Source organism: Rattus norvegicus, chromosome 5, assembly GCF_036323735.1.
Source record: "Rattus norvegicus strain BN/NHsdMcwi chromosome 5, GRCr8, whole genome shotgun sequence".
Taxonomy (NCBI): Eukaryota; Metazoa; Chordata; class Mammalia; order Rodentia; family Muridae; genus Rattus; species Rattus norvegicus.
This window is the reverse complement of record NC_086023.1, coordinates 153,682,718-153,709,328: the sequence shown is the minus strand read 5'-3', so window position 1 is coordinate 153,709,328 and position 26,611 is coordinate 153,682,718. Positions and strand designations below refer to the sequence as shown.

General features: G+C 51.3%; 1 protein-coding gene and 1 long non-coding RNA gene across 4 annotated transcripts; one reads left to right on the top strand and one right to left on the bottom strand.

Moving 5' to 3' along the window:
* Positions 1-3,241: 3,241 nt before the first annotated feature.
* On the bottom strand, positions 3,242-26,540 carry E2f2 (E2F transcription factor 2). 3 transcript variants are annotated; one of them, NM_001427622.1, is made up of 7 exons: positions 25,897-26,540; positions 20,131-20,236; positions 18,125-18,344; positions 17,255-17,413; positions 15,280-15,394; positions 12,405-12,597; positions 3,242-6,611 (listed from the first exon to the last, which is right to left on the bottom strand). In NM_001427622.1, the coding sequence occupies exons 1-7, from the start codon at positions 26,152-26,154 to the stop codon at positions 6,334-6,336; spliced, it is 1,329 nt and encodes a 442-aa protein (NP_001414551.1). In that variant the 5' UTR covers positions 26,155-26,540; the 3' UTR covers positions 3,242-6,333. The 3 variants fall into 3 exon arrangements, with proteins under 3 accessions (NP_001414551.1, XP_063144490.1, XP_017449339.1); XM_063288420.1 differs by lacking the exon at positions 25,897-26,540 and adding an exon at positions 20,672-20,914; XM_017593850.3 differs by lacking the exons at positions 18,125-18,344; positions 20,131-20,236; positions 25,897-26,540 and adding an exon at positions 17,861-18,071.
* LOC134479041 (uncharacterized) lies at positions 15,394-16,579 on the top strand. The gene is made up of 2 exons (XR_010051997.1): positions 15,394-15,865; positions 16,484-16,579. It is a non-coding gene; the product is annotated as an uncharacterized LOC134479041 (long non-coding RNA).
* Positions 26,541-26,611: the final 71 nt, after the last annotated feature.

Sequence of the window (26,611 nt, the reverse complement as noted above, 5' to 3'; positions counted from 1 at the left end):
CATTGAGACTCATCTGAAGCCAGGCAGTGGTGGCAGTGGTATAAGTGGGTGGACCTGGCTTCTTTCTGCCATGCGGGCACATCAACATACGTATTCGCTATCTTTAAATTATTACGACTAATCATGCTCTGAAGATACTGTACATTTTCATGTAGTCACTTCCTCATGGTCTTGGGTCTCTATCCTGTTATTGGACTGAGTTTACCTCTGTTGAGGAACCATCTTCTTCCTAAAGTGGCTGGCTGCTCTATTTCATAAACCATTGGAGGCCCGGTTTCCCCCTCCACAGGACTTGTTCTTTCTTATGTGGAGCTGCTCCTGTACTTGGGAGTGACTGTGATACCTCATAGCTTTGATTTGCATTTCCCCGATGGCTAATGACATTACACTCTTTTTTTTTTTTTTTTTTTTTTTTTTTTTTTTTTTTTTTGGTTCTTTTTTTTCCGGAGCTGGGGACCGAACCCAGGGCCTTGCGCTTCCTAGGCAAGCGCTTTACCACTGAGCTAAATCCCCAACCCCGACATTACACTCTTAAATGTATATATTGACCTTTAAAAAACGTTTTATTGATTCTTTGTGAATTTCACATCTGGACCCCGACCCCACTCATCTCAACATGCCTCGATATCTGCCCTCTGCCTCGCAGCCCACACCCCCAAAATCTCTCTTTGGAAGCTGCAATGCGTCACCGCGTGTCACATAGTAAATACTCTTTGCCCAAACATCTCTACTCACAAATGCTCTTGCAGCCCCTCCACAGCTGGCCTTGGAGTAGTGTGGGTTCAATGGCGTGAGCTTGGGAGAGCTGCTGGCCAACCAACTCAGCTTCTAGCTGAGATCCAGGGCTTTGGCCACCCCAATATCTACCCCATCTATGAACTCTGAAGCACACAAAGGGGTCGGTCCTGCAGAACCAATCTCCATGACACAGGGCAACGACAGGATTTCTGAGTGGAGTCGCAGCCAGGATCCAGTATGGAAAGTGTCGCAGAAGCCAGTGGCCTGAAACTAGGCAATGACTCACTGCAAAGAACGTTTGCAAGTTCGGGCAAAAAGGTATACTGTGTGACACGCTGCGACACACTGCAGCTTCCAAGGCTCTCCTTCACCATGTCACCAGGGCCAGCTCTGCTATGCTGCCCAGGCGAGGGAAGGGGCCAGCTCTCCCTCCATCACATCCTCAGGGCCAGCTCGACTGCGCTGACCAGGCAAGGTTCATGCTCTGCTGAGTGCTGCAGCTGTTCAGGGGCAGGGCCAGCTCTGCACAGCCCTTGGACATCGACATGGCCCCAGGCAGAAGCCCAGAGCAGGGACGTTCCATGGTCATTGGTGGTAACATGGGCCAAGGACATTGACATAGACAGGCAGGCAGACACACACACACACACACACACACACACACACACACCATGGACTCAGACATAGCCCTCGCCACCGCATGGGCCAGGACCTCACCACGGCTGCCAGTGGCGCTGCAGACGCATCAGGCACACTGTCCTCACTTCCCTCTTCTCCAGCTCTGCCTCTCTTCATTGTATATGCAGTTCTGATTCTCTCTCTCCACACTTACGAGCCCATCTTAGTGGCACCCAGGCCTCTAAAGTATCCTCCACCCTGCCCTCACCCTGTGGCAGTGGGCAGGGGTTGTCTCAGATGTGCCCTGTCCCACCCATGTCCATATACTGGCATTCTTTTGGTTTTTCAAGACAGGGTTTCCCTGAGTAGCCCTGGCTGTCCTGAAACTCACTCCACACACACGAGCTAGCCTCAACTCAGAGACCTGCTTGCCTCTGCCTGAGTGCTGGGATTAAAGGTGTCTATCATCACCCTGGCTTGTATACTTAAGTTTATTTTTGGTTTGTCTTTTGAGACAGGCTCTTACTGTGTAGCTTTGCTGGCCTGGAACTCTGTGTAGGTCAGACTAGCCTCAAACTCACTCAGAAATATGTCTGCCTCTGCTTCTCAAGTGATGGGATTAAAGTTATATGAGTTCTTTTTCTTTTTTAAATTTTACTTATTTTGTGTGCTCTGCTGCATATACATCTGCAGACCAGCAGAGGGCATCAGACTCCCTTGTAGACAGATGTTTGTGAGCCACCATGTGGTTACTGGGATTTGAACTCAGGACCTCTGGAAGAGCACCCAGTGCTCTTAACCCCTGAGCCATCTCTCCAGCCCCCATGAGTTCGTTTTCTTAAGATTATTTTTTGTAAGGATTTTATTTATTATATGTATGTGAGTACACTGTCACTGTCTTCAGACACACCAGAAGAGGGCATCAGATCCCACTAAAGATGGTTGTGAGCCACCATGTGGTTGCTGGGAATTGAACTCAGGACCTCTGGAAGAGCAGTGCTCCCAACCAGTGAGCCACTCTCCAGCCCATAAGATGCCTTTTCACATTAAAGATGCTGTTCTGGTTTGCTTAATTGATATTATATATCAAGTAGTTCAGGCTAGCCTCAAGCATCCTAGGTAGTTGTGGCTGAACTTGAAATCCTGTCTCCTCCACCACCCAAATGCTGGTTTCAGGTATACACTACCCCACCTGACATGTCTTGCCCGTTTCCAACAATGATCTTTTTTGAAATTCTTGAGGCTAGAGAGATGGTTAGGTGGGTAAGAGTGCTCTATGATCAAGCATAAGGACCTGAGTTCACATTAAAAAAAAAAAAAAAAAAAAGTGCATGACAGTGCTCCCCTGGAGCCCAGTGCTTGGGTAGGGAGGTATAAGAGGATTCCCGAAGCTTGACACCAGTCAACATGGCTGCAAAACAGCAGCTCTAGGAGCAGTGACAGAGGGAGACACTGGAAACTGGCCTTTTGGCCTCTGTGCACCCACAGCCATGTGTAGGATGCTGAAGCCTCTGACTGGGGACCCCGCTTTGAGACGTAGAAGACATGGTGGATGTGGCTAGAAACAGGGAGACTAAGGGGGAGGCAACAGCACACGCTGATGAGGAGTCGGGGAGGCAGGCTCGTCATACCGCAGGGCTTGGCATTGCTAACTCCAGGCATGGGAACAGCAAGGCAGGGAAGGGAGGACAACAGGACGGGGCACGTCAGTTGGAAAAGTAGGCTCCCTATCCCCAGCCAAGGGACCAGACCCTCAGTCGGTAATAAATGTCATTCAGGAAGCACAAAAGGGCTGAGGTACAGTTCAATGGCTGGGGACGTAGCTAACATGTGTGAGGGGTGGGGCTCCCCAGTTCCTCGAAAAGAAATCACACCAAGACAAGGCTTTCTGGAGCTGCCGTTCGTTATTTAATGCCCAATTATCACAACAGAATGAAACTTGCTGGTGTTCAAGGCAGGACTTTGGGTGAAACCGAGAGGTAGGTAACCCACATGGAGTCCCAACCCAGGGACTCCAGAACTCCCCACCCCCAGGCATCCTCAAAACGATCAAAAGATCAAAACCCACAAGACTTCGTTATCTCCCAGAAGCCAGAGGCTGGCCAGACCCGTGGCCACGACGATCCCTGAAGAGCCTCGTGGCAGAAGAGAGGATCTGGGCGAGGCGGAGCCTCTGAGTATGACAGAGAACAAAACAAAAAACAACAAAAACGAAAACAAAAACAAAAACAAAAAAAAAAAAAAAGCTTCTAATCAACCCCAAAGGTTTCAGATGTGCTAAAGCAATATATCGCCCTATGCCAGCATGAGCAAACTCTTCACCACATTAATTTGTGCAGAAGAGAGGCTGAGAACACGCAGGGAGAGAAAACCAAGCTTGCACCCCTGAAATGGTTTATAGACTCCCCAAACTCCCACACTCCTTGCAGCCACACTAGCTGGCCATGCCACCATGCCACTCATCCTGACATCTCACACGGTGCATTTCCAAAGCCTATTTACAGTTTAATTCTGCTAAGTGCTCTGGGGTCCCCAGGGACATCAAGCCCCTGGGGACACTGGCAGGGCTGGGAAATCTCCCTGAAGAAAGTCCTCCCCTCAGAAAGAAACTGGTATTTTTCCCACCCTAGCATGAAAGTTCCCATAGGGCCTAAAAGACACACCACTCAAAACAGTGTTCCAAATGGGGGTACACCCCATTCTTTTAAAGCACTCTAAGGAACTTCGAGGTCTCAAGTATCATTGGCAAGAAAGAGGCATGAGCTGATTTCCCATGCTAGCCTTGGGCTTCTCCCCCGAGGCCCAGCCCCTTGACCAGGCCATAGTGGAAAAGAGACAGTTCAGAGATCAAAAGGCAGCTTCTAGGAAGGCCTCTCCATCCATCCCTGTGCTGGGCCTTTGGTGACTGAACTCGAATCTGGACTGCATTCTGAACCTCTTCCAGGCAGGAAGTACAGCCCTCTTCCCCCTAACCCTAACCTAACAGGTCAGGCATCTCTGGTCTCGGAGTTGGCACACGGTTAAATGGTAAAGACCAGAGAACAACAACGCTGTCTCCCGCTTCACTTGCATCAAACCAGACCCCAGGTAGCATCCTCATCACTCAAGGGTCCCTTCGTGTCTAGGGCACGCTGGGCTTCCTGGTGGCCTGAGAAGCCCCCGTGTTTGGTAGAGACCAAGGACATCTCTGTAGCATGTGCCACAGACACCTACAAACACAGCCCAACACAAAATTGTAAACATACTTAAAACACCATGAGATTCTTTTTTTTTTGGTAGCTTATCTATGCAGTTCTTGAGGGTGAACTTTAGAGACGAAAAGGTCACATATGTCAAAAGGTTGTGGACACTTGGTGTAAAGGGATACACATTTCAAGTAGGGGAGTTGTGTGAATCCCTGACCACTCCTCAGACAGGGACTAACTTTGTGGGCCCAGGAAGCTGAGTCAAGGATAAAGACAAGTTAACCCAAATGGGCACCAGTTCATGTTAGCTCAACATCCGAACTTCAAAATGCCAGTCGGCCGCCTAGAAGCTACCTGGCATAGTCAACTTCATCTTTTACATCAATTTTAATGCTACAAACTTACAACGACAATAACAAAAAGTGCTGCCCCACTGAGCCCCTGAGGAACCCAGGCTCTCTGAGGGTAGGTGGAAGGCCTCTCAGACCCCTTCACCCCTGGGTGCACCTCTCCAGACAACATGGCCTTGGTTTAGCCCTTCTCCATCCCCAGAAAGGCAAGGGAGAAAAACTCCTGTCCCCATCTAACCACAGGGACCCTGGATGGTCAGTCTATGGGAAAAACAAGTGAGACCCAGAGCTCTTCCGAGATCCCCACTCCAGGAGAGGTGGCGGGCACCTCTATCTCCTCAGAGCTGCTGAGGCCTAGTCTGCAGGGACGAGTACCCCGCCCCTGCCCTGTCATCCCCTCAGCACTTCAGTGGGGAAAGGTACAAACCTGTCCCCAAGCTCCAGTCACATCTGACCCTGGAACTGAAGTGAGGGCTTGGGACAGTGGGTGTTTAAGGAATCTCCCCCTCCAACAACCGCGACCAAGAAACAAAATAATCCTCCCAGGGGAGCGTGGGTAGCCCCCCCCGGGATGTTTCTTGTTTCTTCTCAAACTTCTCTCTGCCTCCACCTTCCAGGTCTCTGACCCGGACAGAAGCTCTGAGGAAGGGCATCAGGGAGCCATGACACCTGCCTCCTGCTTTTCCCAGGAGCTCTTCTGAGCTAGTTCCTGAAGGCCCACATTTATATTCTAAGGCTCAAGGAAGATGAGAGATTCGACAGGAAGCGGGCTCTCTTGCCTACCTCCCGCAGGATAGCTACTGGAACCTTCTCTAGAGTGGAGGAGATGGAGGACCCCAAGCCAATGCCTGGGCTGGGCCTGGCACCTTCTAAAATTACAAAGCCTAAGTGTAATCAATATTCAAGCAAACTGGATAGTCTCCTCAAGACCCAGGCACCACTATAGGGGCGAGGGGCGGGGGCAAGGAGGTGTGGCCCAGACCCCTGGAAGCCCAGATGTGCCCTTAGGCAACGGGCATGGGTGGGCCTGTCTGAGGAAAAACTAGAACAAACCTCCCTGCTAAAACTCAGGGTGGACAAACACATACAACTCAACTTGAAATAAATACAAAGGCGTTAAGTGCTTCTTGAAAAAGCCAGGGCCCTACTGCCCCTCAGAAGGAGGCAGTGGACCCTTTCCCTGAACGTGGCCACCTGCAACTGTAGTCCTTCATGAGGGGGTCAGAGGTCAGAAGAGGAAGAGCAGGGCTTAGCCCGATACACTCCTCAGCCACATCCTCCACATCTCCCTAGGTGGCCTCCACCCGAAGGAAGGCTGGAATGGAGCCGCTGGCACACGGAGGGTGACACCTGGTGTCTAGTGTCCCCACTCCCCCCCCCCAAATCTGGGCAGAGAGCCTGTCAATCTGTCTGTGAGGAGGTAGAGACAGATGCAGGACGCTTCAATTAATCAGCAGGTCCCCAAGGTCATAGGAGTCGAAGAGGTCACTGATGCCCTCCCCCTCATCCATGCCCCACAGGTACTCCTCCTGGTCCAAGGGCGGGGAGAAGCTGATCAGAGGGGAGCTGGCTGTCAGGATTGGGGACAGGAACTGGTCCTCAGTCTGTTGCAGAAGTGGGTGTGACAGCTCCAGCATGTTGTCAGTGGCTTCCAAGGGGACAAGGGATGGTGCTGGCGGCGGCGGCGGCAGCGGTGGCGGTACCGGCTGTGGCATCAGTACTGGTTTTGGAGACAAACAGACAAGGGTCACGCCTGGCCTTGAGCGCACAGGGCAGTCTTCCCACTCTCTGGATGGCTGGCCCCTCCTCCATCTCTTCCACTTAATGGTCTGGGGACATGCCATCTCTCCAGGCGTGAGTCACAGAAACCTCACTCTCTTCTCCCCTCCACTGGGTGCTGGGACCTGCTCCTAAAAAACCTACTCCCGGGCTTCTGTATCCAGTCCACCCTGCCACCCTACAGGACTGCTACTGAAGCCATTTTCTGGTTCCTACACTTCCAGCTTCCCTGACTCTCCTTACATTGTCACACAGGCGACACCCTGATAATGCCTATCTTTAAAAGGCATTCCCCTGGGGCGACCTCTGTGAGTACTCGTGTTCATATGCACACCCACACACAAATAAGCAACAGAAGATGAAGTAAACCTTTTTTTAGAGCATTAACCCTCCCACCCACAAGGGGGCACCCTTTCGACAAATGGTCCCCGGAGAGTGGGCTGTCCATGTGCAGAGGAATGAAGTTGGACCCTTATACCATTTCTCAAGATTGGCTCAAAGGGGACTAAAGGCCAAATGCAAGATCTCCAGCTATTAAATTCTCACAGGAAAACATCGAGCAAATTTTCATGCCAAGTATGGTGGCTTATACCTCTCGTCTGGCCCTTGGCAGGCAGAGGCAGAAGCATCATACGTTGGAGACTACAGAACAAGATCCTGAAGCAACACAAGGGCTGGGAAGATAGCTTAGTACTTAAGATTGCCTGCACTGGGGGTTGGAGATTTAGCTCAGTGGTAGAGCGCTTGCCTAGCAAGCGCAAGGCCCTGGGTTCGGTCCCCAGCTCCGAAAAAAAAAAAAAAGAAAAGAAAAGAAAAAAAGATTGCCTGCACTGTGAGTAGAAGGACCTGAGTTCGAATCTCCAGTGCCCACATAAAAGTTGGAGTGGCTGTGAGTGCCTATGACCCTAGAATTAGAAGAAACATGGGTGGATCCCGAGAGCTCACAGGCCAGCCAGCCAAATAATAGCAATTTCAGACCCAGTGACTCCAACTAAAATCAACAACTCAGAGGGTGACAGAGGGGGACACCTGATGTCCTGCTCAGGCCTCTGCACGGGACGAATGTGTATGTGTAGTTATACGCGTGTGCACGTGCGCGCACACACACACACACACACACACACACACACACACATATAAAATAAAAATAAGCAATCTTTAAAAACAACCAAAAACCCCTACTTCAAGCATATCTGAGTGACTGTGCATGGAAGTGTGAGTGAGTGTACATTTAAGTGTGTGTGTGTGTGTGTGTGTGTGAGAGAGTGCATGTGAGTGTATATATATGCTCATGAAAGTGTATGTATGTGCATGAGTGTGAGTGCGTGAGTGTGTGTGAGTGTGTGCATGGAAATGTATATGTGTGAATGTAAGTGTATGTGCGAGTGTACACGGAAGTGTATGTATGTGTGTGTGAGGTGTATGTGTGATGCAAGTGTATGTGTGAGTGTACGTGTATGTATGAGTATGTGTGGAAGTGTATGTGTGTGAGTGTGCATGGAAGTGTACGTGTACGCGTGTGAGTGTGCACCTTCCTGACAATTCCCCTTTCAGTGTAAGTGTGTGAGTGCACACCCTCAGAACCATTTCCTTTTCCTCCCTTCAGTGAGAAGGTAGCAAGCAAACTGGCTCTGCCCTTGCCCACCCCAGGGCCTCCACGTTTTGTTGCCAGTCTCTACCATTGGGGTCAGAACCCAGGGCCTCAGTGGCCAGGCCAATGCTCTACCCCTGAGCTCAGCTGCCGACTCTGGGCTTCAGGTCTTCATTAGAAAGCTGATACGAAGTTTTCACCACTGTCTTCACACAAGGTCTCTGAGGACAGCTCGTGTGCAGGACGTTCTAACTCTGGAGGGCCATGTTCATGTTGACGGCTGATGGAGAGGGCAGAGCGGCAGGAGGGGTGAAAGGGTGGGGCACGGGAGGCACAGGTCTGGGTTAAAAGATACTGACTAGGGAGGTGCCCAAAGCGACAGATGGCTGGCACCCAGAAGCCCTGGTCCCTGAACAACAACACAGGAGAGATCCTGGAAGAGTTAAGAGCATGGGTTCTTGTCCCAGATCTTCCACTACCTTGCTGTGAGACCTTAAGGAAGCCACTTTCTGTCTCTTATAGAGACATATCATATCATATAGAACAAGATTAAGGTCAGTTAACTTCTGTAAAGGGCTGGACAGCATTTCCTATTTTGTGGGACATGTGCAGCTTATGTCCACGTCCTCTATCCAAGCCTTTTTTTAAGGTGTACTAATTATAGTCTGTGCGTACGAGCATTTTTTATTTTTTAAAACTTTTCTTTTTTTTTCCGGAGCTGGGGACCGAACCCAGGGCTTTGCGCTTGCTAGGCAAGCGCTCCACCACTGAGCTAAATCCCCAACCCCGCGTACAAGCATTTTGCCTGCATGTGTGTATGGTGTCATACGTATGCAGTCCCAGCGTAAGTCAGAAAAAGGTGTCAGATATCCCCCAGAACTGGAGTTATAATCACCATGTGAATGCCAGGAACTGAACTCATGTCCTCTGCAAAAACAGCAAATGTTGGGGACTAAAGGGATGGCTCAGAGGTTAAGAGTACTGACTATTCTCCTTAAGGGACCCAGGTTCAGGGCTGGAGAGATGGCTCAGTGATTAAGAGCACTGACTGCTCTTCCAAAGGTCCTGAGTTCAATTCCCAGCAACCACATGGTGGCTCATAACCATCTATAATGGGATCTGAAGCCCTCTTCTGGTGTGTCTAAAGACAGATCGATCACTCACACATATAAATAAATAAACGTTCCTAACACTTCAGTCATCTCTAAAAACTAAAGGCAGAGTGGTGTAGCTCAGTGATAGAGGGCTTGCCAGGCATGTGCAAAAGCCTGGGTTCAGTTCCCAGCACAACCACTAAATAAAAAGGAAAACGAAGTTCAAACCATCATTAGCTTACTGGCCTGAGACAGAGGTCAACCTATGTCCTGTTACACCAGGTCTTTACTACCAGACCAATTCTAGTTTTCCTTTCTTTAGACAGACACTATGGGACAAGGCGCTTGCAGCAAACCTGAGTTCAATCCCAGGACCCACACGGTAGAAAGAGAAAAACCAGTTCCTGAAAGTTCTACATGTAAGCAGCATGTAGCATGTGTACCAACCCCCCCCCCCCCGATAAAAATTGTAACAAAAATTAAAGAACCACTAGGGTTCTACTTTTTTAAAAAAAGTTCTTTTTTAGAAAAACAAATGTATAATGCCGGCCTCCACAGTCTGGAAGAACCCGTTCATGTGACCTGGGGCAGAATCTCGTGGAAGGCAAGGCCTTGCTGCCGAGGTGGCTTCTGGCTCCATTGAGTCATTAACTGTACCACCCGCCTCCCAGCCAGGTGCGGGCCCTCCAGCCAGGAGCCCTTCCCGGTTTATCCTGTGCTTGAGGACACAGCACTAGGTCCTTGTAGAGCAAAGGTCAAGGCACCGCCAGGCTGCCTCCCAGCTGTCTGTCCTTGGCTAGGCTGTGTTTTTGCTCCACCTCGGTTATCGAATGCTAAACCAGGAGTGATGAGACCTCCTTCAAGGTGTGGTACGGGAAGGGACAGCCCAATATGGAGTCATAGTAAAAAAAAACAACAACAACAAAAAAAGCTCTGCTACTGTCACCAGAGAAAGTTCTGAGCCTTCCTCTGGAAATCCAGTTAACCAGGCATGTGGTAACCTTTAGTAACCCCATCACAGGGTAGAAGACAGAGGACCTTGGCGATGACTTGGGTTAGAGACCTGGGGCCAGCAAGATGGCTTTGCAGGTAAAGGTCCTTGCCGCTGAGTCTGCTGATCTGGGTTCAATCCCTAGGACCCACAGGAGAGAAGGAAAAGAACCAACCCCTGCAAGTTGTCCTCTGACCTCCACATGGGTCATGGCAAACTTGGGTCCACATATACACACATCCACTCATACAAAAAAATGCAAAATAAATAAATAATCTGTAAAACCACAATAAAGACTCAGGCTAGGGTCGTGACTCAGTCGGTAGGGTTCCTCCAGATCGTGTGCAAAACCCTGGGTTTGCTTCCTGGCAGCACGTACACTAAGCGTAATAGTGCACACCTGTAGTTCTAACACTCGGGGCTTAGGGGCAAGAGGATGAGGATTTATCCTCAGACACAGAAAGTTTGAGGCTAGCCTGAGCTACATGAGACCCTATGTCAAAACAAAACAAAACAAAACAAAAAAACTTCACCAGGAAGAGTCTTCAATCTCAAAACTCAAGATGGAGACGATCTCTAAGAGTTTAAAGCCACCCTAATCTTCAGGTAATGACCAAGGAGATGAAGGTAACTGTGTTTCTAGTCCTCTGGGGGCGGGGAGCAGGGCATATTCAAGAGCATTAAATGTAAGCACAAGGCCTTGGGTTTGGTCCCCAGCTCCGAAAAAAAGAAAAAAAAAAAAAAAAAGCATTAAATGTAAAATGTTCAGTAGCAAAAGTGTGTGATCTAAGGTGAAAACTCCACAGTTCCAGAACGGCGGCTATCTAAAACAAATTTTAGCCCTGCGGTGGTGGTGCAGGGCTTTAACCCAGCACCCAGGAGGCAGAGGCAATGGATCTCCAGGTCCGAGGCCAGCCTGGTCTACTACAGAGTGAGTTCTAGGACAGCCAGGGCTGCACAGAGAAACCCTGTCTCAAAAAAAAAAAAGGAAATATTTATGTTATGTGTATGAATATGTTGCCTGTATGTGTGCGTGCGCATCACGTGGGGGGGGTGTGCATCTGTGCATGTGTGTGTGTGTGCATGTGAGTGTGTGTGAATGATGTGCGTGCGTGTTTTTTGGGAAGCACCTCAGGAGCTATAATTATGGATGGCTCTAAGGCACCATATGGCTGTTGGGAACCGAACCTGGGTCCTTCTGTGTTCTTAGCTGCTGAGCCAGCTCTTCAGCCTTGGCTCCTAACCGTACAGAAGTACATCAAAATGTACATAGCGACTTTGTATTGGGTTCATTTTGGTGCATGATGTTTTTTTATTTACAAAGTTTTTTTTAAAAGATTTATTTATTTACTTAATGTATATAAGCACACTGTAGCTGTCTTCAGACACACCCAACCCCATTACAGATGGTTGTGAGCCACCATGTGGTTGCTGGGATTTGAACTCAGGACCTCTGGAAGAGCAGTCGGTGCTCTTAACCACTGAGCCATCTCCCCAGCCCCCATTTACAAGGTTTTTATGATAAACTCTTAACTAAAAATATTTAAAAAACCCACAGGCTGAGACTGTGGCTCGGTGTCCGCTTATCTAGGATTCGGAATGCCCGGGTTCAACTCCCACCCCACACACATGCCACCACTTACTGCGGCTTACTGATTGCCACGTGCTTGGCTGCGAGCCACCCTCATAGCAGTTACGGGAGAAATAACAGTTATTGCCAGGCCGGACATTCGGTTTACATTAGTTCGCTAATCCCTTTAATAATTGGAGAGTTAAATATTAACTACTCTTGCCCAACTTTCAGATAAAGGCAATGCAAGCAGAAACTGTCAGAGGGCACACAGCTGAGGGAATGAGCAACTGAGCTGCCCCAGAACAACACCAGTTCCCCTGGTGAGGCGATGACAGAGATGACAGTGACTTTGCAAAGCAGGACGCTCAGTGACCACACCTGAGGACACTGGGCTCCTCTGCGTGGAGCATGCTGGGTAACCGCCGACAATTGCAGACCCGGAAGAAGTAGAGCCACGCCCACCTCCCCTTCCGGGGAAGACCTACCTGAAGACTCTATGGTCTCTGCCAGCCCAGAGTCGGTGCTGCAGCCGGGCTGAGCGCAGTCAGGGACAGGGCTGAGGGTAGAGGTGGAGGGTAGGGCCTCCTTGGTAGGACTGTCTGCCTCCTGCCCCTCCTCCGGGCACAGGTAGACTTCAATGGGGCCTTGGGTACTCTTTAGGTAAATCTGCAGGTTCTCCTGGAGGAGGAAAAGAAACCATCTTACAATGCTAGACACAGACTCACAGGTCAGCCGGTTTGAACGGACAAAGGTAACGCTACTCATTCGCGCAAGCTCAGCAAGCCTGATACCACCCTGCCCTGCTAGAAGGACATCACCATTCCACTGTCTGGCCTGCAAGTCTCCTTGTAGGGAGGACACCATGATTTTCCTTGGGCAAATCAGCGTTCCCTTCCTAGGTCCTGCCATTAAGATTGTGGAAATCACCTTTGAACTCCAGTGGCCCCACTTGTGATGCAGCCAGGAGAGTCAGGGTTATGTGGCTGCCTCAGGGTGTCACAGGGCTGAAGTCAACCCAAGCAGCATTAAGTACAGGACTCTGGCTGGACAGGAGAACAGAAGGACCCTTCCTACCAGGGTGGCTGGGCTGTTGTCACACACACTTTCTACCACAGGAGGGAAGTCTCTTGAGAATAGCACAGAGAGAATTGGGCAGGGGTTAACAGGGCCCCCAGGCATGATTTGAATCCTTGAATTAAACTTTGTCTCGGATCTTCAGATCCTGAGCTCCTCTCTGGTTTTCCCCTCGCCCACAGGTTTAAAGTAGCTGGACTGGATTTCTCCACCCCTGTCGATTTCCACTGTGTTTCTACTTAAGACACAGTGAATACACACACACACACACACAGAGGTGTACACACATATGTACACACACACTCGAGTGCCACACACATGGACACACACAGACACAAGTTCAGGTCTCTATACTATACATCACTTTGCTTGGCAGAAACCCTTGTAAGTTCTGACACTTGGTTTACCTGTCACCCCCAGGGACACTTACTCTGCCTTTTAGCACATTGCCTGGGTCTTCTCCAACCCGCCAGGTCCTGAGCTGAGGGGTGGGGCTTACCTCTGCAGTAGTGGTTCCTTCAAACACATCATTTCTGGATGTGCCACACCCTACAAGCAGTTGCCTAGCACACTCTTCTGTGAGGCTTAGACCACAACAGGCTGCTGCCTAGTTCCCTGGTGGAAGGTTTGCCTAGCAGGTGTAAGGCCCTGGGCTCCAGCTCCCGCACAGCCTAAAGGGATGCTAGACACCCTTCTAATCCCAGTATTCCGGAAGCAGAGGCAAGAGGACCAGAATTTCAAGGCCGTCTTCGGTTACATAATGAGTTTGCGAGGAACGTTGTCAAAGATGGACCAGAGAACCGAGATTTAGTGTGATTTTTTTTTTTTTTAAAGGAGGATCTAGTCTGGGGCTGATGAGGAAGGAAATGACTCAAGACTCAGCCTCAAGTCGAAAGCTGAGGACAGGCAGCAGCCCAGCAGGCAGGGAGAGGAGCAGTGTGTGCAAAGGTTCTGCACCGAGGATGCTAAGCCCCAGACAGGCTGCCGTTGTCAGGAACAGAGACATGAAGGCGGCTTCGGAGAGGAATCCGGGGAGGCCTCTGGGCCCAGAGCACCTCGGACTTTACAGGAGTATGAAAGATTTCGGTTTGGGGCTGGAGGGATGGCTCAGGGTTAAGTGGTTAAGGGTACCCACTGCTCTCCCAGGGGACCCGGAGTCGACTCCCAGAGTGCCCACAGGGCCTTTAACAGGAGCCTGAAACTCCAGCTGCAAGGAGACCCAACGCCCTCTCCCGATCACAGCATGTACATAGCACACAGATAACACATACAGGCAAAACACCCAAACATGTACATAAAAAAATCTAAATAAGTCTCCAAAAATTAATAAAAAAAAATTTTTGGTCTTGGGATAGAGAGCCCTCAACAGAAAGGTTCCTGCAGTTGAGACTAATATAGTAACATGTGAACAAGAAAACTGACCCCTGCTAGTTGTCTATGATGTCCACACACATGCTGCCTATCTGTCTCTCTCTCTCTCTCTCTCTCTCTCTCTCTCTCTCTCTCTCTCTCTCACACACACACACACACACACACACACACACACACAAACACACACACAGTGACTAGATAAATATAATTTAAAAAAATGGTTTTTTTTAGGGGTTGGGGATTTAGCTCAGCGGTAGAGCGCTTGCCTAGCGAGCGCAAGGCCCTGGGTTCGGTCCCCCAGCTCCGGAAAAAAAAAAGAAAAAAAAAATGTCTTTTTTAAATTTGGTCTTGTGCCAGGAATGGTGGGATCTGCCTTTAGCACCAGCATTTAAGAGGCAGAGGTGGGGCTGGGGATTTAGCTCAGTGGTAGAGCGCTTGCCTAGGAAGCGCAAGGCCCTGGGTTCGGTTCCCAGCTCCGAAAAAAAGAACCAAAAAAAAAAAAAAAAGAGGCAGAGGCAAGAAGACCATGAATTTGGGGTCAGGCTGGGCTACACAGTGTGTTGAAAGCCAGAGTGGCCCACACAGAGAGGCCCTGTCTCAAAAAAGCCAAGGGTCAGATGCAACTCAGTCGTAGAGAATATGCTGGCACTCTCGAGGCACTGGGCTCCATCCTCGCTCGACACTGAAGGCTTCCATCCTCACCTTCAGTGATCGAGGAGCCTTTCCACCCCTAACTGCAAAGAAAATCCCTGAAAACCAGAGATGCCCTCAGGCCAGAACTCAGTCTCCACTTCTAGTTTCAGACACTTCTGCCCCAGAATCCAGAATGGACCAGTGGAGCTTGGGACTAGCAGGGCCAGACAGACTCTGCAGAGCCACCCAGGCCTTCCCCACCCTGCTCTCCACCCTGCTAACCTCCGCCCTGTCCGGCACTTCCAATCTTGTCTGTGGCGGGGCCTTGACCGCAATCACTGTCTGCTCCTTGAAGTTGCCCACAGCACGGATATCCTGGTAGGTCACATAGGCCAGTGTAGGGGCAGAAGAGTTAAGAAAAGCAACCTAGGGGCTGGGGATTTGGCTCAGTGGCAGAGCGCTTACCTAGGAAGCACAAGGTCCTGGGTTCGGTCCCCAGCCCCGAGGGGAAAAAAAAAAAAAAAAAAAAAGCAACCTAGTCAAAACGTACATCCCAGCCCGTCCCAGCCCGTCAGGGCTTTTCTCTTCCCTCCCAAGCCTCTGAATATCACATCCTCGCTCAGAAAAACTGCAAACGACCATAGAGTAAAGTTCTTTGAATAGCACAAAGCAACCTTCCATCCCTGGAAAGCAAACACTGCATAGCCAGGGTTAGTGTGGCTGCTTACAACCACAAGGAACTGGGATTGGCTTCGATGTCCATCAACAGATGAACGGATGCTGAGAAGACGGAACGGACTCAACGGAACTCTATCAGCAAAAAGGAAAACGAAAAGGAAACACACAGGAAAATGTTACATGAAGCAAGGTAACCCAGGCTGAGAAAAACAGACACTGGCCAGGCTGTGATGGTGGCACAGGCCTTTAATCTCAGCACTTGGGAGACTGAAGCAGGTGGATCTCTGAGTTTGAGGCCAGCCTGGTCTAGAGAGGGAGTTCTGGGACAGCCAGGGCTACACAGAGAAACCTTGTCTCAAAAAATAAAACAAAGTAATAAAAATAAAATAAACCAACCCTCTCTCAAAAAACGGAAGAGAGACACTGTTCTCTCTTATGTGTGGCTCCTAACTGCTAATTTTTATGTGTGTATTATATGGGTGGGGGAGGGCAGTGTCAGAGAAGGTGGGAGGGGTAACAGAACCCAAGTAATATGGAAACCAAAAGTGGAATTCTAGGTGTACTGGCTGGTTTTCTGTGTCTACTTGACACAAGCTAGAGTTATCACAGAGAAAGGAGCCTCCCTTGAAAAAAATGCCTTATGAGATCCAGCTGTAAGGCATTTTCTCAATTAGTGATCCAGGGTGGGAGGACCCACTGTGGGTGATGCCATCCCTAGGCTGGTGTTCTTGGGTTCTATAAGAGAGCAAGCTGAGCAAGCCAGGGAAGCAAGCCAGTAAGTAACGTCCCTCCATGGCCTCTGCATCAGCTCCTGCTTCCTGACCTGCTTGAGTTCCAGTCCTGACTTCCTTTGGTGATGAACAGCGATGTGGAAGTGTGAGCTGAATAAATTGTTCCTCCCCAACTTGCTTCTTGGTCATGATATTTTGTGCAGGAATAGAAACCCTGACTAAGACACTAGGGGTAAGCTACAAGAAGCTGGAGTGTAAGAGTCAAATCAAGTAAAAATGCTCTCCGAGGACTGGCCAGGAGCTAACAGCTTGCCTGAGAGGCAGCTGCCTGGGAGACGTTAGAGGTTGGACTCTGGCTAAAGCAAACTCTCTGGGCCAGTGAGGCACTGCACGAAGTAAAGACACTTGCTTCCAAGTCAATTTGATCTTTGGGACCTCTGTGGTAAAAGAAGAGACCCAACTCCCACTCCTCTGACCTCCGTACATGTGCCATAGCACAATGCACCCCTCCACACACAAATACATGTAATTAAAAAAACAAAAGCATAACTAAAAACTAAATTAAGGGAACTCTAGACTGGATCCCAACAACACCCATTGTAGGTCTTTACATATACAGTGGGTACCGAGTATAGATATGATCAATCTCCTCGGCAGGATCTCACAAAAGAAAACCCCAAAACAACCCCCCCCCCCAACTTCCCTAAGCTCTGGAGGGAGATACAGATGTGACGGTCCCCTAGAGGGAGCTAGTCCCGGTAGGGAGGTAAGAAATCAACAGAGTGTACATTTCCGCAGCCAGCCGCAGCCCTGCTCCCTCCCCTCCCCCCTCCCCGCAGAAAGGATATTTCTTGTTGGCATTATCTTCTGTCAGGTGCTTGAAGCTCAGCGTGCAGCTCTGAATGAGCTGGTCCAAGGTCTGCTCCGCATTCATTAGCTCCTTCAGTTCCTGCCCCAGCTGCTGCTCCTTGGCCGGTCGGGTGGGGTCTTCAAATATTCCCCTGCCTCTGGGAACAGAGCAACCCCCAACGTCATGGTTCCCCACTTCAGGGCTGCCCTGCACAACTGCATAGGGAAGCGGGCGTAACTCCAAACCAGGGCTAGTCACCAGCGGGGCCCCCTCCCCTGTTATGCAAATCAGTGGAGGGATGCCCAGCTCCCTGGGAACTGTCATGGACTAGCACTTGAAGCTTGGGGGTAGGTTAGAGATCGGAAGCCTGAACCCCAGCGTCCAGTTCCTAGGCCCCAGCCTCCATCAGATGGGAAGTTGTTGACTTTAGCCTTGGCTCTGTTCCTGAGTTTCCTTAAGGGTTCATGCCAGGGTGCTTTCAATCAAGCCTGGAACTGTGGGGAGGAGTCTGATCCACCTGACCAATTCCCAAAGGCCTGGCTAAGTCAAGAAGGGGATCCCGGGTTCCCTAACACAAGGAGCTAGGATCCTTTGGCTTTACAACCTCTAGAACTCCTCCGCTCTGCCCGGTCCCTTGGCTCGCTCTCGCTACCACTCCAGCATTTAACACCTGCTCCACCCCACTCAAACACACAGGCTATGCCACTTTTGCTACCTACTACCACCGCCACCACCACCCCGTATTTGGGCGAATTTTCTGTTGCTGGGGAGGGTACCCTAAAACTCACACCTATTGGCTACTGTTCCCGGTCCCGCCCCCAATGCATGCACCCATTGGATGGTGCCATGTCCGGGCTCAGGCACTCACACCCACTGGATGTTGTTTTTGGACTTCTTGCGGATGAGCTGGATGCCCTCCAGCACGTTGGTGATGTCATATATGCGCCGCTTCTGCACATCCAGCACCTCAGCTGCCCAGTTCAGGTCCAGGACTCCATCCTCCGACTCGCTCAGGAGGTAAATGAACTTCTTGGTCAGCAGCCCCAGCGACGTGTCATAGCGTGTCTTCTCCCCAGGAGACTTAGGGGCTGAGGAGGAAAAGGCCCCATTCACACACTGCTCTGGGGGAGCCAGCCTGGGTTCTCTCCACGAGTTCAGATCCATCCAGAAACACCTTATCCCATCCCATCGAGAGCTGTCTAGCGCGCAGAGCACCCGGGCAGGGGGTTCTCCACTGCCACAAAGACCAGCAAAGACCAGCAACCTGTAGCCTCGGGGAAGGAAACTTGCTCCAGGTCCCTCCGCTAGGGTGCGCTATCGAGATCGGAAGCCAAGGGTCGCAACTCCCAGTTCAGAGTACCTTTCCACCATAGCTCAGAGCAGACAGAAACAGCTCCAACTGCCTACTGTTGGAAGCATCACTGTTCTGGGCACTTCCTTAAGGGAATACCCTACAGGGCTCTACAGAGGCACAGACTGGTTAAATCATTTGTTCGTTTCACTTAGTAGATGACAAAGTAGGATTCAAATCCAGGCAGGCTCCAGGCTTCTTCCTAAACCATTATCCTCTCCAACAATTATACCAGGAATTAGGAGTTATGGTTGGGAGGTAACGACAAGCCTGGATTTGAGAGCAGTTTTTATAGATCCACACTTGCCTTTTTCTTTCCATGTGTAGCCTGATAATTATCTGAGGGGAATCATGTAACATCAAACATCAAATGGGGGCCAGGTCCGTGGAAAAGGTCCCTTTCTCAACAAGGCTGCTGTTGCAACACCACTCTCAGCTGAAGTGAATTAAACCACAAGGGGACTTTTGCAATCCAATGACTTTAAGTCTCATAGAAGTCGGTGTCCAAACCAGTCACAGGAAGTAAGTTTTAGTCTCAGGTTCCTCAAGAAGGGGACTTGAGAATCCCTTAACCCACAGAGGCCAAGCATTTGACACACATACTGCTTACTCCAGTTCTGTGTTTGTGGCAGACATTAATAATTGATCAGTGTATTATGCTCTGTTGTCCTAGTGAGCTTTGGATCCTTCAGTCTTGGTTCCAGGTCACTTCCAATCAACCGATTGGAGAGTAAACTTTCTCATTATCCAGAGCTAGCTATGCCTCAGTCACAAGAGATAAGGAGCCCTTACCTGCACCCCTAATTCCCGACAGGAATCTATGCATCTACCCAATCTTATGCCCTCGTTAGGTCTCTGGGTAAATCCATATATCTCCTAGACGTCCTGGCTTAAACTCCCAGGTTAACCAGAATATTGACTGAAAAATCTGAGAAGTGGGAATCCCCTCCACCATAGCTTGAAGAAGACGCTAGCCCTGCGGTTCTCAACCTTGCAAATGCTGCCGGCCTTTAACCTAGTTCCTCCTGTGGTGGTGACCCACAAACATAAAGTTATTTTTGCTAGTACTTCATAACTATAATCTCGCTACTGTTATGAATCATAATGTAAATGTCTGAGTTTTCTGGTGGTCTTAGGTGAGCCCCGTGACAGAGGCATTCGGCACCCAAGGGGTCTCGACCCACAGGCTGAGAACCATTGCTCTAGACAGACAGGCTGTAAACAAAAAACCAAGCTCCCAAATAAACACTAGTCATGGTGGTTAGCTCTGGCGGCAGGTGCCTAGAGTACAGGAAGCCATTCGAGGTGTTCGTCCTGACTCCTAGCTATCTGAGCCTGGCCAAGCCCTAAGATACCTCATCAGTAATTGGGACATAATCCTACCTACTGAACAGAATCAAGTGTGAGAATACACAGGGAACCTTGGAAAAGGAAACTTGTCTGATAGGCTTCTGCGCTTGTGACTTGGGTAGGGACTCCTGCCTCGTGCCACCCCACCGTAGGTGCCCATCAGAAGCTCTTACTTTTCGGGCTTGGCAAACCATCCACTCGGATGCACTTCCCCTTGGGAGTCCGGAATTCTGGGACCGTAGGCCTCCCAAGGCCCTCCAGGTCTAGCTTCCTTTTGGCCTTTGACAGACAGGGAGAGAGGGGAAGAGGAAGAGTTAGAGAATCAGGCCTTCCTTCCTCAGCCTTTTTTATGAACTGCAGCAAGGTCAAGAAGGACATCAACAGCCATCTCCTGTGTGCTTGCCACCAGCCCTTGGTGCAGCGTGGCTGGCTGAACTTGGTGAGGAGAGTTCAAAGTTCAATGGCCACTGAAGTGAGTGCCATATTTTCTGAGGGGCAAATAAAATTTCCACCTCTGTGGGCCAGACCCTGGTGGCCCTACCATATGCAAAACACACAGACATATAGACACAGACACAGACACACACAAACACACACACACGGAGGAAGAAGTGGGCAGGACCCACACACACACAGAGGAGGAAGAAGTGGGCAGGACCCAAACCACATCAGGCAGGGTCCTGTCCCTTTCAGAAGCAGCTGGTTCAGACAGACCTGGTGCCCATCACAGCCCCACAGCTGGCCCTTATCAGGGTGGGACCGGCATCCGCCCAGGCCCAGGGGACTTCCTGGCTCAGTGCCACACCCCAAGGAGGTGCCCACATTGGGAAACAGCACAAACACTCCCCCTCCCCGTTTGGGCTCCAGCTCGAGGATCCAGGGCCCCCTGAATGGGCTGCTTGTCATTCTTTCTTTACTGAGACACAATGAGTCCTTCCCCAGTGTCTTAAGGACAAGCAGCTGAGGCCCTGCTGCCCCTCCCCGTTCCCGCCAAGCTTGGGAAACACCTGCTGGGGAAACCAAACCACAGCCCATCTGCTCTGCCCAGACACCACCCACCACTACCACCACCACAGGGCCACAAGGAGGCTTCTAGTTGCATTACCGGGAAAGAGCCTCTCTGATGGTTAGGGCTGGGCAGAGGTGGGGCAGAGACACTGGGGCACTGGGACACTGGGCAAAGGGCCAGCCAGAATCTCCAGCAAGTCTGAAGTCTCACTGCGTGACCTGGGGACATGTGCCACCATAGCTGAGGGCCTCAGTTTCCTGCTCAGTTAAATGGGCAGAACTCCACAACCCGGAGGGCTGTTCTCAGTAGGAGATACACAGTAGGGGCTCAGGAAATGCAATCTATTCCCCAAACACAATCCCAGCATCTTCCTGGACACACCCTCTGGGGCCATTAAGCCCGTTTCCTTCCTTGGCTGCCCCCTAGATACCTCCACCCGTTTGAGAGATCTGCTTAAACACTTGGTGGTGAGGTCACGCTCGGCAGGGCTGAGCCTTCTAACTGCTGCTCAGCACAGCTGGCCTGACAGGTGTCAGCTCCCCTCCCTGACTCCTGCCCCCTCCAGGAAGTCTCCCCGGACTGGCACAAGAATTCCACTCACTGCTTCCAGAAGCCTGACTGTCTAATGTCTCTCCTCCACAAGGCTGCTGTACCAAGGCTCACACAGAATCCAAACACTTCCCTACTCATCCCTCTGAGTCTCCTGAGTATTCCTCACCCACCTCTCAACTGACCAAGTCCTAGACCCAAGGGAGGCTAGCCCCATCCTATCACCCGAGAAAGCCCACCCCGCCACACACCAGGCACCCGCTGAGACCTGCTAAATAACCCAAGCCAAGCTCCAGCACTCAGCTCTAATTAAGCCTCCGGCAGTACCCAGTGTGTGGCTGTTGCAATCGAGGCCAGGTGGGCTTGATGGACTACATCTTGATTAAAATGGTTCATTTTCGCTCCCTCCCACCATGCAAGAACAAGTTGACAAGAGGATTGGTTAAGCCTAGTTCCAGCTCAGCCTATATTCCCGATGCCCCATCAGAATCTCACTAGCCACCTGCAAGGCAGAGGGCGGGGAACAGCCAGTCACATTCTCTCACAGTCCTGAAGTCTGTCAGCACCAGCACTCTGTCTGGACAGACAAGCGGATACAGAGAGGTTAAGTGACACAGACAAAAAAGCAGAGCCAGGGTGTGGAGCCTGGTCTGTCCAACCCTGGAGCCCTGTGCCAGGCTACGAGAGCCATCCATTCACACTCCCCCAGGAACTGCTAGAATGTGGGCCAAGGTCTCGTTTGTGCCACCTGCTCCCAGCACCTCACACGTTCACACGCTGCCTCCTCCTCTCTCACCCTCCCTCACTAGGTGCACACTCTTGGCAACCCCAGGGTCCCTACGTAGCAATGTGTCCCCCATCTAAGGACACCAGCCTAACACCTTTGGGTACTGCCCAGGAAGAAGTCATCATGTGGCTAGGTTGAGCTGGCAAAGGCCAGGTGGCACCAAGAGAGGCTCAGCACGGGCCTCGGGGTCAGGTGAGGTCAAAGCTAGACCTCTCTCTCTCCTTAGCTAGGTGAGCTGGGAGGTCAGATAACCTTGACCCACTTGCGCAGTTGGGCCAGTCTGCTCTTGCTAAGGAGTCAGTAAGTCGATGCAGCAGGCTGGCGCAGCAGCTGCAGCCACTCAGGCGAGGGTATCCCCGTGAGTGAAGTTCAAGAGAAAAATGTCGAAGGGACAACAGGGGCGAGGGAGAGCAAAGGTCTGTGAGCACACCCAGAGGCCAGCACGGCTCTAATCTGGACCCCCTGAAGCAGCTCCTGGTTGGGATTTAATCTACTTGCCAAACCCTTATGTGTGGAACACACCCCTTGCCCAGGAGCCCCAGAGGATCAGAGGAGCTGGCAGGAAAACACAAGGAGCACGGAGATCAGAGAAGGGAAATGAAGTGCCCAAGGTCACACGGGCAGGGACTGGAGTGAAAACAAATTGGGGAACCACTTTGCCGTTAGCGCCAAGGGACAGCCTGGGACATGTCACCCTATCCTTGAGCTGATACATCATCTCTTGGTCTGGTAGGGGTGGAATTTAAAAAAAAGAAAAATTGTCTTACAGTCTGAGCCATTGGAGAGGCTGAGGCAGAATCTGGTTTTGTTTGTTTGTTTGTTTTTTGGTGTTTTTTTTGGAGCTGGGGACGGAACCCAGGGCCTTTCGCTTGCTAGGCAAGCGCTCTACCACTGAGCTAAATCCCCAACCCCCCAATCTGTTTGTTTTGAGACATGGCCTTATTATGCAGGACCAGGCTGGCCTCAAACTCACAGATCCACATGCCTCGGCCTCCAGAGTACTGGGATTAAAGACCCACGCCACCACACTCAGCCGGATCTGGAACACTCAACAGTCTTCCTGACTCAGTTTCCCCACTGTTAGGACTTCAGGAGTGTGTGTATGCCCAGCTTAGCTGATCAGTTAAGCCTAGGCGTTCAGGACCAGCCTGGCAACAATGAGACCCTGTCTCAACAACGACAGCCAGGTGTGCGGCACACGCCTTTAATGCCAGCACTCAGGAGGTAGGATCGGATGAATCTCTGAGTTCGAGAGTTCGAGACCAGCCTGGCATACATAGTAGGTTTCAGGACAGCCGTGTGAACAACACAAACCAATTAAGAGGCAAAGAGAAACAGAACAGCCCCCACTGTCCTCACAGATGCCAGCTACAGGACCGAGAGAAAATGCCATGATCCTAGCCAGAGGTAAGACTCAACAGGGAAAGTTGTGGAATCTTTGCTGGTGGATAGCAGGACCAGTGGGCAGGAAGCAAGGAGACCTACATCCTGGCTGCCTTCTCAACAGTTATCATCCCTTCAGAGGCCAGCTCCCCAACAAATCTTGCTCACCCCACATTTTGCTGCCACAAAGCAGAAGGGCCACACCCAGGGTTGGGTTTGGAGGAGCTCCAGGTCACACCCTTGTCAAATGAGTAAGCAGGGGGTTAGGCCTGCCCACGGGGCACTGGGGCCCCAGCATCTGGGGAAGGACCAGAGATGGCCTCTGGGCCTGGGCAGGCTTTTAGGGAGTCTGATGCAAGGATGACACCCCCACTTCTTGCCTTGTGAGTTGGGCAAGTGACTTCACCTCGGCTTGGTTTCCTCACCTCTAGAGAGCCTCATCCCTTAACCAAGATAACTGGTGCAGAGTGCCAAGCAGTGTCTGGCTAAGATCCTGAGCCCGCCCTGGGAGAGTAGAACAGACAGATGCAGGGCTGGTGAGGAAGTTCAAAACCCCAGCTGTCACTGACACTCTACATCCAAAAGCAGTTGGTCAAAGGAGAGATTAGCCCTCCGGAGTCCCCTTTCCCTGGCGGGGGCACCTAGCTCCTAAAATGACCTCAGGGGTAAAGAGTGGCTGTATGGAGAGAGCTGACTTGTGGGTCATTTCGCTGGATGACTTCTGACCCTTTAGCTTTCCACTTCTACAACATGAAGCTTCTTCCTGTTCAGTTCACGTCACAAGCTAACACAAATGCATTCGGCTGGGAAATGCTAAAGACCAGGCAAAGCAACAGAACAGTTATCCTCAGTTTCCTGACCTGCAAAATGGGCGTGACAACTGTGCCACTTCCTGAGCTCCCAGGAAAGGGATCATGGGAGGTAAAAATAAAGCTTGACTCCAAAGGCAGAAAATGAGGCTTGGCCTGTAGCCAGAGTTGATCTAAGTAGCTAAGATCACTGAGCCACAGGTCAGGCAAAATGCCCTGGGGACACAGGGTGGTCTTATCTCTGTCCCCAGACTTACCATACTCTATAAATACCATCTCCCCTCCTTGGTACCTGTTTCCAAACCTGGAGCTGGAAGCAACAGAGGAGACAAACCGAGGAAGGTATATTTTCTAGAAGATGGAACGGGGGGCTGTCAAGATAGCTCAGTGGGTAGCAGAGCTTGCCACCAAGCAGGACCATTTACGTTTGATCCCCAGGACCCACTCAGAAAAAGAAAACCAACTCTGAAAAGTTGTCCCCTGACCTCCAAACACAATGTAACACAAACAGCCCCACCTCCCCCACAAAAAAGTAATTTTAAAACCTTTTTCTTTTTTTTGGGGGGGGGGGTTCTTTTTTTCTGGAGCTGGGGACCGAACCCAGGGCCTTGCGCTTCCTAGGCAAGCGCTCTACCACTGAGCTAAATCCCCAACCCCTAAAACCTTTTTCTTAAAAGAGGAAACAGAGGCCCTGACTTATCCAAATAGACACAATGATGACCAGAGCTGAAACCAGCCATGCCAACCCTCACTCCAACTCCCTCAGGCGCTTTCCCACTCCATTTCCATGCACCCCCTGCTCCAGCCCAATGCCACCACACCAGGCCCTCCCTGACATCACACCTGCAGCACTACTGAGGACACAGTCCACCTGAACAGGAAACCCAAGAGACTGAGTACATTTGCATCTGCTACTGGCTATCTCAGAGGATGACCAGGATGTGGGGAGGGCCTGAGGACAACACTTGAGAAGGAGCTGGCTAGACAACTTTGTCCATACCAGGCTGGACCAGAGACCTGGGAGACCTATCCGGATTTAAAGTCACCAGGAAATCCCACAGGCCAAGCCCCTGGCCTGAAATAGCAGGTGTTGGTTCTGGCGTAAACAATGAAAGAATGAATGAACTGTAGCAGTATAGATGCCTTGTGGGCTTCCTGAAGGTCACGCAGACGCTACGGGCACTGGGCTGGGTCCAGGCTCCCTGTCCAGTGCTCAATGCGCTCCCGCAACAGCAGGCGAGATTACTTCACGGAGTCAGAAAACCAAGAGGTTCTCTCTCTGTTGCCAGTCCCGCTTCCCCACCTCAACCAGCTGTAATCAAGCTGTACAGAATCCCAAGCACCCTCTCTCCTTTCCCACCCAGACACGTATACGGGAAGTATAGGGGGTCCCCAGCATTACCGGCAGGCGGCCTGCGGGTACACATCGCACAATTTGGCCCTCGGGTCCGTGGGGAGTGGCGTCGAGGCAGGTGCCCAGCGCCGCAGAGGAAGGCACCGTCTGCGTGTAAAGCGAAGTGTAGTAGGTAGTGGCGGTGGTGGCCGGGCAGAGCTGGGGACTGCTCAGACCCGAAGGCCACAGCTCGGTGGGGTTCAACGTCGGCAAGCTCTTTGTGGGTTGCGCCGTGGCCGGAGCCAGGGTCCGCGGCGCGCGCAGCATGGCGAGTGCGGCGCCCCCTACCCACTCGGGTATGGCGCGCGCGCGCGGGGCACCTGCGGGCTTTGCAGCCGGCTGCACCGCGGACGCCGGGAGCAGCCGCCAATGGACGCCCGCCGGGCAAGGCCGGACCCTCCCCTCCTGGCCCGCCGCCCAGCACAGTCGAGCTCAGAGATCGCCACTCGGAGATCGCGTGGCGCGGGTGGCACTGCCAGGGGCTGGCCCGGGCCGGGCTGCGCCCGGAATGTCTGGGCGCCCGTAGTCGCCCCGGTGCGTGAAAGCGTCCCGGGATGCCCACGGACTCCGCCGACACGAGTGTATTCTGACCCGCGAAGGGTGTCCTGTGCGCCCCGCTGAGCTCTCCGTTCACCCTCTAATTCCCGTCCCTTGCTTGGACTCCTTTTTCTTTTCTTTCTATCTTCTTTTTTTTCTTTTCTTTCTTTTTTTTCTTTCTTTCTTT

Coding starts and splice junctions, on each gene's coding strand:
- E2f2 (NM_001427622.1), bottom strand. CDS start 26,154: ATGCTGCGCGCGCCGCGGACCCTGGCTCCGGCCACGGCGCAACCCACA. Junction 18,345..20,130: donor TGGTTTGCCAAGCCCGAAAA/GTAAGAGCTTCT, acceptor TTTCCTCCTCAG/CCCCTAAGTCTCCTGGGGAG. Junction 15,395..17,254: donor GAAGATAATGCCAACAAGAA/ATATCCTTTCTG, acceptor TTCTGCCCCTAC/ACTGGCCTATGTGACCTACC.